The sequence below is a fragment of the Hemiscyllium ocellatum genome, chromosome 11 (genome assembly GCF_020745735.1).
Source record: "Hemiscyllium ocellatum isolate sHemOce1 chromosome 11, sHemOce1.pat.X.cur, whole genome shotgun sequence".
Taxonomy (NCBI): Eukaryota; Metazoa; Chordata; class Chondrichthyes; order Orectolobiformes; family Hemiscylliidae; genus Hemiscyllium; species Hemiscyllium ocellatum.
In genome coordinates this window covers 47952472-47966560 of record NC_083411.1, presented here as the reverse complement: position 1 = coordinate 47966560, position 14089 = coordinate 47952472, and the positions used below count along the sequence as shown (strand labels likewise).

The 14089-nt window shown below is 39.3% G+C and overlaps 1 protein-coding gene across 1 annotated transcript in view; it reads left to right on the top strand.

The window, feature by feature from the left end:
- LOC132820331 (sodium- and chloride-dependent neutral and basic amino acid transporter B(0+)-like) overlaps nt 1–14089 on the top strand; it is an 82387-nt gene that overhangs the window by 56166 nt on the left and 12132 nt on the right. Inside the window, exon 8 of the mRNA XM_060832353.1 lies at nt 407–635. Coding sequence (XP_060688336.1) covers nt 407–635 — 229 coding nt within the window. The remainder of the gene's footprint in view (nt 1–406; nt 636–14089) is intronic.

The window sequence follows — 14089 nt, the reverse complement described above, 5'->3', positions numbered from 1 at the left end:
CTGATTTATTTTTTAACATCAATAAAATTTGCAGTGAAGTGTCAGACTAATGTAAACATGTTTGAGTCATGTCTTTAACCACAATATTATTTAACTGGAAAAGCAGAATTGTGACCAGAATTTTAACCAATGTTCAGACCTAAATTTTAATTTAGACAGAATCAAGCCATTCAATTGAAAAGCATCAAAGCTCCTGGAAGGAATCTGGCAGTGAGTAGAAGACTGGGATACAATATACTGTTTAACAGAGATAGCAATTATCAGTGGAAAGTTAATTCATTAAGCCCCGCCATTAAGTTGGGAGCCAAACACACTGCAGGTTTCTTGTGGTTAATGCAATTGTATGTATGCATAAAATTTCAGTGCGATTTCCTGATGGTGATGACTTTTTCCTGCTATTCTATAGGTCTGGAAAGATGCTGCGATACAAATTTTCTTTTCTTTGTCAGTGGGTTCTGGTACTTTAATAGCACTGTCATCCTACAACAAATTCCACAACAACTGTTACCAAGACGCCATTGTTGTCTGTGTTGTTAATTGTGGTACAAGTGTATTTGCCGGATTTGTCATCTTCTCTGTCCTCGGACATATGGCTCATATCCAAGGGAAACCTGTTTCTGAGGTTGCCCAGTCAGGTAAGTGCAGTGTCCACTTTGCTGTCTTCTGTTAAAATGTTTCCAAACTTGTGATAAAGCTGATGGGTAAAGGTAGCCTGGTTAAGGAATTCATAGAATAATTTCAGGATAGTTTCTTAGAACAGCAAGTTCGGAAGCTAACAAAAGAGCAAGGTGTATCAGACCTGGTATTGTGCAACAAGAAAAGATTAATGCCCAATATTATGGTGAAGCTGCTCCAAGCTAGCATTTTACATGCAGCTTGGAGTAAGAGAAGTGAGTGCAAAATGAGAGCAATTATGAGGTCAGGAAAACAGAGCTGTCTAAATTGAATTGGCAAATTAGATTGAAGGGTAGTTTAATGGAAATGCAGAGGAAGCTATTTAGTCTGATTTTCACAATATATAGAAGATATATATTCTAAAGATAAATCAAAATTCCAAGGGACAGACCCAACATTTATGGTTAAGTAGAAAGGTTAAAAACAATATGTTACTGTGGAATGACAGATGGCAGAATGTAACAAACAATACAGAATGACAAACAAATAATTCAGAAGGAAGAATTAGAGTTGTAAAGAAAGATAGCCAGGAATATAAGGAGAGTTAACAAGCATTTTTATAAATATTCAAAAAAGAAATGTTAACAATGAGCATTAGTCATATGTAACCTAGAAAATAGAGATGGCAGATGAACTGACCAGATATATTGCATCAATCTTCATCATAAAGGGTACAAGTAACACTCTAGAAGTAGCAATGAATCCAGGGAATGGAAAGGAGGGAGGAACTCTGGAAAACCCAAATTACCAGAGAAGTGATAATGTGCAAATTGTTGGAGTGTGGTCTGACAAATGTCGGAGTCCTGTTTGACTATCGTGTCTTAAAAGAAATGGCTGGTGACATAGTTGATGCATTTGTTTTAATTTTCCAAAACTCCTCCGATTCATGAAAGATACCATGAGCTTGGAGGGTGGTCAATGGACCTTGGAGAATGGACAAAGAAAGGAAGAATATACAGGTCAATTAACTTGACATGTATCATAGAGAAAATGTTAAAGTTGTGATTAAATAGATTATATTGGGGCATTTTGAGGTAAATTTCAGATTTTGAGGAAGGCTCAACATGGTTTGGTGAAAAAGAAATTATGTTTGACAAATTTATTGGAGCTCTTTAAGGAAGGGTTAAGTGTTGCTGATAAAGAGTAACCCCAGGATGTTCTAACCTCTAGAAGGCATTTGTTAATGTCCCATTAAAGGTATGGTGCTAATTAAAAGCTTGTTATGTAGAAGATATTGGCATGGATAGAAAATTGGTTGACTGACTGGCAGCAGAGAGCTCGTTTTAAGGTTGTCAAGTGGTCTTCCATGAGAATCAGTGCTGGGACCACAACTGTTTTCAATTTATACAAGTGACTGGGATGAAGAGATGCAGAGCATGGTTGCTAAAGTTCTTGACAACACCAAGATAATGTTTTGGAGTAGACTAAACCCCCTCAAAATCTGAAGAAGATAGCCTTTCCGCTAACGTTTTGTTACTTCAAAGGCAAGGACCAGACCTTGCATCCTGGATGCAATTTGATTGATTAAACTACCTTGGAGGAAAACACTTTATTCATACACTACAGTTAAAATACAACAAACAAAAGATGAAATCAGAATAACTTAACTTTATTGGGAAAGATAACAGAATAATAGTTTATTTAACTACTAAACAGCAACTGTTCTGATATAACAACATCTGTTAACACAACCTTGGCAACAACGAATTCAGTAAGATAGGTTGTCTCACATGTAATTCTAGCAGCAGGAAGAGAACCTCCAGCTTTTAGCTGGAACAGGAAGAAGAAAACCAGCTTCCAAATCCACCATCAAGACCAAAAGCAACTGCTAATGAAAAAACTAAAACAAGATTCCTGGTTCTGTGGAAGCTTGACCCTACCCATTTAAGCTGCCTCAACTTTGAAAACATCCACGACTTCACAAGCTGTTAACTTTATTGGCTTTGAGCAGACTGCTTGACGTCTCTGTCTTAACCTTTCTTCAATGAAAAAACAGTCAAAATACACCTTTTAAAGCGATAAGATCATCACAACCTCACCCCTTAAAAGAATGAACCATCAATTATGAAGATGTCTTCATTTTTAAAAACCTTTAGCCTTCTGCAATTAGTACACCACAAAGTGTATATGTTGCATTGACTCTAAGAATGCAATTATGCACCAGTACAGCCCATCTCATTCTGTTTCCCTGCCACTGAATCCTCCATCTTTCTTCATCAAAGTCCTGACAATACATTGGCAATTACATTCTCTCGTCCTGCCATGTGTATAATTTTCAACTTGAATGGCTGCAATTAGCTCTATCTAAATAGTCTGGTATTTTTGTCCTTTTTTTTCCAAAAATGTAATGGTATATACAGTTGTCTCAGATTACTGGTGACATAAACGTTGAAATGTTGCAACACCAACACCAGATTCAAGGTCGTCTTCTCAATTGTGGAATGTTTCTGATGATTATTCAATTTTCTGGAAGAAAAAACCCAAAAAGTGTTTCCATCTTCATCTAGTTGTCTTGCAAGAGTACAGAACTGACACTCTCATCACTCACATTGAAAGCCATATTGAATGGCTTTGCATAATTAGATGCGGCTAACACTGGGGCAGTGGTTAATACAACTTTCAGGCTGTCAAATGCCTTCTGACATTCCTCTGTCTATTGAAATTTTCTGCATTTCTGTTTTCTACGTTTTAAGTTGCTTGTTCCACCTTTTCAATACAGTCTTCCAAATGTGGAATAGGATATTAATCCGATTTTATAACTGTGTTGACTTTGTGATAGTCTACACATAGTCAAAGGTACCATCTGGTTTTGGCACCATTATTATTGGTGACCTCCATTCTCAGCAACTCACTTCGATTATATTACCTTTTGAGCATGCATTCGGTCTCTTTTTGACCTGTTCGAACTTTAGAGGATATTGCTTAACTGAAATAGCATTTCCTATATCTTCGTCATACATAATCGGATTAGTACTTCCCAGTTTATTCCAACATGTGATTGTAATAACTCTTTCGATTTTCCTCTGACAGATAATTCAATAATTTATATCAATTTTTGAGAACTTCCTCATTGTCCAAAAATAATTTGAAGAACGTCCAATTCAGAATCCTCTGAACTTGGTTCTTCACTGTGTTGTAGCCAGTAACACATTCTCCTTTTGCTTTCCTTCCCTATCAAAATACCTTTTGAGCGTACTCACATGACACACTCTGAGGCTGCTTTCTATCTGACGTTCTTATTAAATAATTCACCCTAATCGATTTCCTTTTGATTTGATAAGACCCTTTAAATCTTGTTTTTGAAGGTTCACCTGTCTCTAGAAGTTACACACACGTTATCTCCACTGGCCGAATTGTGATTTGTTGGTATTTGCTGTGATACATTTTAAATGCTGTCTAGTCAACTCACTATATTTAGCCACTATATCTAGCCACTATATTTAATTTGACACATAGTCCAAATATGTGGTCTCTGAACTCTGACTCATCAGCTTCTCTTTAATCAGTGTCAGTGATCATCTCACCTCATGCCCCAAAGAACTCAAATGGACAGAATTTGGTTGATTAATTTAGTGCATCCCTATTTTCAAAAAAGTATAAATGGAATTCCTTTATCCCAATCCTTTGGGTAGTCTTGACTCTTAGTCTTCAATAGGGTCTTCAAAATTTGCCACTGTTCTAATGCTCCCTGTGATTCTGGATGGTGTGCAGTGGATTTGAATTGTTTTGTTCCAAAGCTAACCAAAATTTCCCTGACTAATTTGGTATAAAGTTTGACCCGTAATTTGATTACATTTCTGTGGGTAGTACGTATCTCGGTTAAAAAAAAACATTGAGGAACTGTTCGACAATCGTTTTAGCTGTGATACTGCATAATGGAATGGCTTTTGGAAATTGAACAGTCACATCCATTATGGTCAACCAATACTGATTCCCATATTTCGTTTAGGTCAAGGCCGTAAGCAATCAATTATGACTCTTGTAAAAAGTTTTTCCATAAGACATAGGAGCAGAAATTAGGCCAATCAGCCCATCGAGTCTGTTCCGCCAAAGGTTTCTCTACCTCATTCTTCTGCTTTCTGCCTGTTACCCTTGATACCTCAGAAACTATCTATCTCAGTCTTAAATATACTCAATGACCTGGCTTTCACAGCCTTTTGTACCAATCAATTCTGTAGATTCAACACTCTCTGGCTGAAGAGGTTTCTTCTTATGCCCATTCTGAAAGGCTTGGCCTCAGGTCCTAGTCTCTCCCATCAATGGAAACAGGTTCCCAACATCTACTCAGTCCAGGCCTTTCAATATTCTGTAAGTTTCCCCCTTATCCTTCTAAACTCCATTGCAGATAGACTCCGAGAACTCAAATATTTCTCATGTTAAGCTTTTCATTCCTAGGACCTTTATCGTGATCCTCCTGTAAACATGCTCCAGGACCCGTACATCCTTCTTGAGATATAGGGTCCAAACCTGCACACAATACTCCAAATGTGGTCCCACCAAAGCCTTATAGAGCCTCCGAAGTACGTCCCTGCTTTTATATTCAAGTCCTCTCAAAATAAATGCCATCATTACATTTGCCTTCCTAACTACTGGTTCAACCTGTAAGTTTACCTTGAGAGAATCCTGAACTACAATTTCCAAGTCTCTTGGCACTTCAGACTTCTGAATTTTCTTCCCATTTAGAAAATAGTCCATGCCCCTATTCTTCCCACAAGTGCGTGACTTCCCACTTTCCCACGTTGTGCTTCATCTTCCACTTCTTTGCCCACTGTCCTTACCTGTCCAAATCCTTCTGCAGCCGCCCCTCTCCTCAATGCAACCCATCCTTCTACCTATCTTTGTATCATCTGCAAACTTAGCCAGACTGCCCTAAGATCCTTCATCGAGATTGTTGATGTATAAAGTGAAATGTCATGGTCCCAACAATGAGCCTTGCGGAGCACCACTTTGTTACTGGCTGCCATCCTGAGAAGGACCTACTCTGCTTTCTGCCAGACAGCTATGCTTTTATCCATGATAGCACCTTGTCTCTAGCACCATGGGCCCTTATCTTACTCAGTAACCTTGTGTGTAGTATCTTGTCAAAAGCCTTCTTGAAGTGCAGGTAGGTAGCTCTGCTTGGTACAACATTCTTGTTATGTCCTCAAAGAATTTGTCAGGCATGACTTCCCCTTGATGAAGCTGTGCTGAGTTTCCCTATTTTACCATACACTTTGTCTTTCCTTCCCAATGGATTGCACGATCATACCCATAACCACGGTTCGGTGAATCGGTCTGCAATTTTCTGCCTTTTGTCTTACTCCCTTTTTAAACAGGGGTCTCACATTAGTGATTTTCCAGTCCTCTGGGCCCCTCCCTGATTCTAGTGATTTCTGAAAGAGCCTCACTAACGCCTCTGCTATCTCTTCAGCTATCTCCTTTAGAACTGTGGGGTGTTGTCCATCTGGTCTAGGTGAAGTATCCACCTTCAGACCATTCATTCAGTTTTTCGAGCACCTTCTCTTTGGTGACAGCCACCATTCCCAGCTGTGCTCCCTCACTCTCTTGAAGTTTTGGGAAATTATTTGTGTCTTCCACTGTGAAGACTGACGTGAAGTAGCTATTCAATTCTTCAGTCATTTCCTTGTTCCCCACTGCTATCTCTCCAGTGTCATTTTCCAGCTGTTTTGCCCTTTAGATATCTAAAGAAACTCTCACAGTCTTCCTTTATTACTGGCTAGCTTACCCTCATATTTAATCTTTCCCCTCCTTTTTTTTTGTGCCCTCTGTTGGACTTCGTAAGCTCCCCAATCCCCTGGTTTCCCACTGTCCTTTTGCCATACTATATGCTTTCTCTGACTTCCCTCGTCAGCCATGGTTGCCTCATGCTCCCTGCACTATGCTTCTTTATCCGAGGGATGAATCTCTCTTGTGTTTCCTGAATTAGTCCTAGAAACTCCTGCCATCACTGTCTTTCCTGCTGGGCTCCTCTCCCAGTCAATTCTCCCCAGCTCCTCCCTCAAACTTCTGTAGCTGCCTTTTATTGGGCTATAATACCGTTACCTCTGGTCTTATCTTGTCCCTCGCAATTTGCTGATTAAATTCACTCATTATGATCACTGCCTTCTAAGGTTTCTTCACCTTAACCTTTTATTATGGGGTGGGATGGTGGCTTTGTGATTAACATTGCTGTCTTACAGTGCCAGGGATCCAGGCTCGATTCCAGCCTTGCGCGATTGTCTTTGTGGAGTTTGCACATTTTCCCTGTGTCTGCATGGTTTTCTCCAGTTGCTTCGGTTTCCTCCCACAATCCAAAGATGTGCAGGCTAGGTGAATTGGCCGTGCTAAATTGCTCATCGTGTTCATGGATCTGTAAGTTAGGTGAATTAATCAGGGGAAATATAGAGGAATAGGTCTGGATGGGTTACTCTTCAGAAGGTTGTCGTGAATTTGTTGAGCCAAATGGCCTGTTTCCACACTGTAGGGATTCTATGAAAAGTCTCCCTCATTGCACAACACTAAGTCTGTTATTGCCCATTCCTAAATGCGCTCCACCACAGCCTGCTCCAGAAAGCCATCTCGTAGACATTCCACAAATTCCTTTTCTGTCAATCCACAACCAACCTGGTTTTCCCAGTCCAGCTGCATATTGAAAACCCCTATGATCACTGTAACTTTGTCTCTCCTAGGATCTTTTCTATTTCCTGGTGTACCTTGCACACCTGCTCTTTACTATTGTTTGGAGACCTGTACATAACTCCAACAATTTTTGTTTTACCTTTGTGATTCCTCAATTCTACCCACGCAGATTCTACATCATCTGACCCGACTTGGTTTCTTAATGGTTGCTTTAATTTTATTTCTTGCTAATAAGGCAAACCAACTCCCTCTGTCCACCTGCCTATCTTTTTGATAGAATGTATATCCTTGAATATCCTAATCCTGATCACCTTGCAGCTACGTCTCCGTGACACCCATCATGTCATACCTGCTGTTTTCGATACGTGCCTAAATCTCATTTATCTTGTTCCTTATACTGTGTGCATTGAGATATTCAGTCCTGTATTAACCATCGCTCTTCTCACTGTCATTCATTTGTCCAGTATGTGGTTTCTTTAGAGAGGAAATGGGTAATAAGGGTGCTGGTTTAATCTCTGCCTAAAGTTTTCCAATAACCTGACATGTATGATATGTCTCGCAAAAGTCAACCACATCCAAAGACAGTCCAGACCAATAAAAATGTTTTTTGGCTTGAGTTTTTCTTACCCACAAATAGCCGCCTCCTGGTAATTCATGTGCTACCTGTAACATCTCCTCCTTTCTGTAACCTGCCAGTAATAAAACTTGATGAGTTTCTGCCCATTTGATACTTTTTGATACAACTGCTTAGGTTTTCATCTTTCTGTTGTAATCCAGCTAATTGCTGTGATCTTTAAAATATCCACTTTGTCCTCTGCCTGTTCTTTTTTTCTCTCAACCATTTGATCAAATACAGTTTCTGATTATTGAACTTGCACTCGTTTACCTTTACTCTTTGATTTCTCCTCCTGTTTCCATCTGTGACTTTGTGACCTCATTATCACAGTCAGGAGAAATTGGGGGATATACTTCCTTTAATACCTCAGATTTTCCACTGGCTTTTCAACTGTAGTAGGCATCACTCCCTCCTGGATCCAGCGAAATCATGACCAAGTGTCTCTCGAACTGGAATTACTCTATTCTCCTATTAGGAGAAAGTGAGGACTGCAGATGCTGGAGATCAGAGCTGAAAATGTATTGCTGGAAAAGCACAGCAGGTCAGGCAGCATCCAAGGAGCAGAGGAATTGACGTTTCAGGCATGAGCCCTTCATTCCTGAAGGGCTCATGCCTGAAACGTCGATTCCTCTGCTCCTTGGATGCTGCCTGACCTGCTGCGCTTTTCCAGCAACACATTTTCAGCTCTATTCTCCTACTACCTTTTAACTGCACTCTCCGACCTCACTATATAATGGAACATTCTCCTTTCACTATGAATTCCACATATTACTATGTTTTCTGACAGTACTCCTTCTGAAATACATACCTCCTCATCTCTTGCCATCAAAGATTGATTTGCTCCCGTATCTCTTAAAATCTTAATTTCTTTTCCTGCTCCTACTGGTATACATGAGTTAAACCTTACCCATGCAAGTAAGTTCTTAAGAGATCTGTCATTTCCTTCTCAACCAACCCCTGATCAGGTTGTAAATTCTTTTGCAGTGTTTTAGCTTTCACTGAGCTTTACCACTTCAACAAAACTCACTGTATTTTCCTGATTTCCCACATCTGTCTTCTCAGTGCTTTTTCTAAACAAACATCACTGTGATTTCATGTGGCCTACTTCATTACAGTGAAAACTTCTGAACTTTTATTATTCTCTTTTCCCACCCTCATGGGTTTTCATTTTACCCTGTGGTAAACAATCTGCACTATCTTTATAGTCTTCTTTTCTTTTACCACCTGAAGATTTATCTTTTTCCCCAATTTTATTCCCTCGCAGATTGAAATTGATGTTGGAAGCCAAACTTTGATTAATGAGCCACCTCATAATCCTCTGCCATTTCTGCTACTAAGCTGCCAGTCATAACTCTCTGCTTTTCGACATGAGTTCTCACTACTTCAGGAAGTAAAACTTTGATCTCCTCCAAAATAATCATCTCTCAAAGAGCGCCATATACTTGATCTATTTTCGATGCTCTTACCCACCGATCAAAGTTTGCTTTATCTGATCCTTTCAAACTCTATGAACGTTTGACCAGGTTCTCTCCTTAGATTCCTAAAATATTGCCTGTAGGCTTCTGGTCCTAGCTCATATTCATTTAAGATTTTTTTTTCACCACCTTATACTCTCCTTTGATAGTGATGCAAATACTTCACTGGTTCTACCTTCCAACTTTGTTTGGATCAACAATACCCACATGGTCACTGGCCATTTCAAATGTTTAACCACTCTTTCAAATGAAATGAAAAGGCTTCCATATCCTTCTCGGCAAATTTTAGGCAATATTTGGACATATTTAAACAGGTCTCCATTGGGCCTTTAGGTAAGATGGAATTGTTCTCCATCACTCATCACTACTGTCTTTTATCTCTACCTCTGCCATTTCAGTTCCAACCTCCTGAAGTTCAAAGGTTTGCCCTTTCCTCAGACACAGACAAACCCATTTACAGCTTTTTGTGGCTATTTCAAAAGCTTTGCCTTGCTGCTTTTCTGTAAAACTCCCAAAGTAACCTCTTCCACCACCCAGAAACACTTGATGAGTGAAACAATAGACAATAGGTGCAGGAGTAGGCCATTCAGCCCTTCGAGCCTGCACCGCCATTCAATATGATCATGGCTGATCATTCCTAATCAGTATTCGCTCCCTGCCTTATCTGCATAACCCTTGATTCCACTATCTTTGAGAGCTCTATCCAACTCTTTCTTAAATTAATCCAGAGACTGGGCCTCCACTGTCCTCTGGGGCAGAGCATTCCACACAGCCACCACTCTCTGGGTGAAGAAGTTTCTCCTCATCTCTGTCCTAAATGGTCTACCCCGTATTTTTAAGCTGTGTCCTCTGGTTCGGCACTCACCCATCAGCGGAAACATGTTTCCTGCTGCCAGAGTGTCCAATCCTTTCATAACCTTGTACGTCTCAATCAGATCCCCACTGTCTTCTATACTCAAGGGTATATAAGCCCAGGCGCTTCAGTCTTTCAGTGAAAGAGCCGTCATTACACAAGGCACACCCTATTTAAACTAACTGAATTTAAAACACTGTCTTTGAGTTCAATAATTGTCACACCATTAGAGATTTTTGATCCAGACAAGAGATCCAATTTGTTATGGACCAGAAACCCTGTAAAAATATTACAAAGATAGCCTACACTATATTTTGTTTTCTTATTTTAAAGGCCAATACCAGACATTGAGTTTCAAATACAATTTGAATGGTCAAACTATGAGTCTTGAAGCAAAACAGACTTTATTTTAGCTATAGTTACAAGATAAATGAAAGAAGATATTGGGATAATTCTGTTGGACAACTTAACAGAATAAGAGATTATTTTATTGCTAAACAGAAACTGTTCCCATGTAGTAAGATCCCACAAAGATACCCTTGGCAATGGTAAATTCAGTAAATTAATGGACTTTAATGCAATTCTAGCAGCAGAAAAAGAACACCAGATTTTATCTTTAACAGCGAGAGACAAAACAGCTTCCATATTCAGGTTCAAGAGCCCAGCAGCTGCCTCTGAAAAACTAAAACTAAAAATCCTGGTTCTCTAGGAGCTTGACCCCACCCATTCAGGCTGTTTCTGTTGTTCCAACATGAACAAAACCCCACAACCTCACAAGCTGTTCATTTTATTAGCTTTGAGCAAACTGTTCGGTATTGCTGATTCAATCTTTCTTCATTTAAAAAACAGGACAAAATACACCTCTTCAATCCAATGTATTGTCATAATCGGTAGGAAAATGAATTGAGAAGGGGGTATAGGGAGGCTACAGTAAGATAAAGATGGATCAGTAAGTTTACAAAGATGTGACAAATGTATGAACATATAAGATTATCCATTTTGGCAGGAAGAATGCAAAAGAAAAATCTCATCCAATTGGTGAAGGCATGCTGAGCTCAAATGCAGAGGTCCTACTGCATGAATAATAAAAAATAGCTAATATGCAGACTTAGCATGTAATTGTCAAAGCTAATAGTATGTTATAGTTCATTGTGGGGGGTATTGAATACAAAAGGAGGGAGATTATAGTTCAGTTATGCAGAGCATTAGTGAGACTGACTGTGTACAGGCAACTTATTTAAGGAGGAGGTAAATGCATTAGAAACAGTGTAGAGTAATCTTATCAGTTAATACCAGGTATGTGTATGAAACCAATTGGACAGGCTAAGCTTGTATATGCTGGACTGACCATTTAACGCCTCGATGGGTCTTCATGGAAGAAATTAGAACTCTGTCTCAGAAATAAGATGTGCCCATTTAAATATGTGTTTTTTTTTATTTGTTGCTCTCAGAGGATTGAGAGTCTTTGGAACTCTCTTCATGAATACGTGGTGGAGACAATGTTTTTGCATACTTCATAAGGTCAAGTTCAATAGATTTTTAAGCAGTGGGTGAAAGGGTTATCTGGTTTGTGCAGGAATGTGGATTGAGGTAACAGGCAGATGCTTTTTTTAATGGCAGCAATGGATCACGAGGCAGAATGGATGACTCCTGCACCTTTTTCACATGTTCATATTTCACCCAACCACAACCTCTCTATTCTGTTGGCACAGTCTGGATCCAATTAGTTATAACCGCAGAATAAACTAAACTGACTTTCACAAATTAGAGAAGATTGGTCCTGAAGAGGTTTGGAGTTCCATTAAATATTGTGGCGTTTTACGAGAAAATTTCACTAATTTAGTTAAGTAAAAGTCCAACTGAGGGGATATCCTTTAGGACTCAATGTTTTGAGTTGTGGGCTGGTCTTGGGTTAACTGAGGTTTTTTGGTCAGGGTTGCAGTAAGGATTTGTTAGTAAAGCAACAACAGCCGTTGAATCTTCAGACATAAATTGTTTGAAACAACATTGATAAATGACAGTATGATCTGATATTCAAATTACATCAATACAAGCAATTTCTGCAATTTAGTTCCTAAGCTCAGTGTGATAGCTCTAGCTCTGTAGGCTTCCAGTATGAAATTGGAGTTACGGATTTCACAGGAGCATGATAAAGTTTGTAGGGAAATTGTTCCACTTTTATACTATACAGTACGTTGCCCAGCATATAGTCATGGTACCTCACCAACTTCATTACAGATGGAACATTTTATACAGCAGGAAAATAAAAGGTTGCTCACTTCTCCAACCTATTAGTCTTTACATGTTTCCTTAATGCTAGCTTCTATGATGGCCTTGCATGTCAGGTTGTAGCAGTCTTGGAACCAGCCTGTGTCCTAGCTGCAGAAATTCGTAACATGAGCCATCTTCACAGATGCTTCATCTATGATCTTCCTTCCATCGAAGGGCAGAAGTGGAGATGTCTACTGTTGATTACAGAATTTCGGCACTATTTGTGACTCCTCAGTCTCAATTCATATGCAGTGTGACCTTGATTCTATTCAGGCTTGGCCTGATATGTTTAACTAACATTTACACCAAACAGGTGCCAGACAACGACTGTCTCAAAACCAGAGGGACCTGAATGTTAAATATGCATAATTTTTGAAGCTGGAATAGTAGTCTGAGATAGTGGTTGCAAAAAAAGTAAATAGGATCTGTGCTTTCTGAATGGAAAACTGCTATGGTCACAACCGGTCATTTGGAAAGACTTTATGAAGCATTATTGGAAGATGTGATGGCATTAGAGAGCATACCGATAAAATTCACAGGAATTGATTCCAGGGAGAAGGAACTTGAGTAACGTGGATCAATTGTAGAAACCAGCCTGCTCTCTTTTGGGGAAGAGAAAATTAACCAAATACTTAATCAGTATATTGCAAATCATGAGGGGTCTGGACAGAGTGGATAATGAGAAATTGTTCTTATTGGTGTCAGGATGAAGATCACCAATTCACTGCAATTGGCAAAAGAAGCAGTGGTGGCTTGAGGAAAAGGTATCTACGCAGTGAGTGTTTAGAATCTGGAAGGTATTGCTTGAGAGAACAGTGGAGAAAGATTCAACCGCGGCTTTTAAAAGAGAATTTGCTCATTACCTGAAGAGCAATAATTTCCATGTGATGGATAAATGGCAAGGAAGTATGACCAAGATGGATTGCTCTTCCAGATATGGCAGACTGTGTGTCTTGTGTGTTGTAATCATTCAAGACATTGGTGACACGTTTATTCATTAAGTGGAGACTAATGCGCAGAAGTTCTTAAATATCATTCCCACTTTCCTCTGTTCTTGAAGACTGTGGCGTTGATTTACATGGATGTTGTGTGAAGTTACCATGAGTTTTCAAAGTTTGACAACACACCACTAAAGTGATAGCTTTGGTCACAATCAAGTGATTTTAGAAGGTGCCTCAACTGAGTAATGGTCATTTACTGAATGGAGGTGATTTTAAAAAACCCGCCACGTCGAGGGTTAGGGATGAAACTGTATCACAAATGAGTTTATTAGAGAGTTACTGGGTGTGTATATAATCCCTGAAGCTATAAAAAGTCAAAGCATGGGCTGTAATAATGGAATGAGCTGTTGTAATCTCTGGGGTACTTGTAGGATAGTCATGAAATTTGAAAGGAAATAAGTTATGTTGGACCAACCTGTCTTTAACTTGGAGAACTGGCTATGCTTTAAGAAAGAGCTTCAGGAGTTTACTTGTGAGGCATTTTGTTAGCAGTCTGAATAACTGCAAATTAGTTGGTCAGCTGCAAGATTTCCAACAAAATGAGACTAAAAGAGTAAAATATATGGATTTTATCATTGAG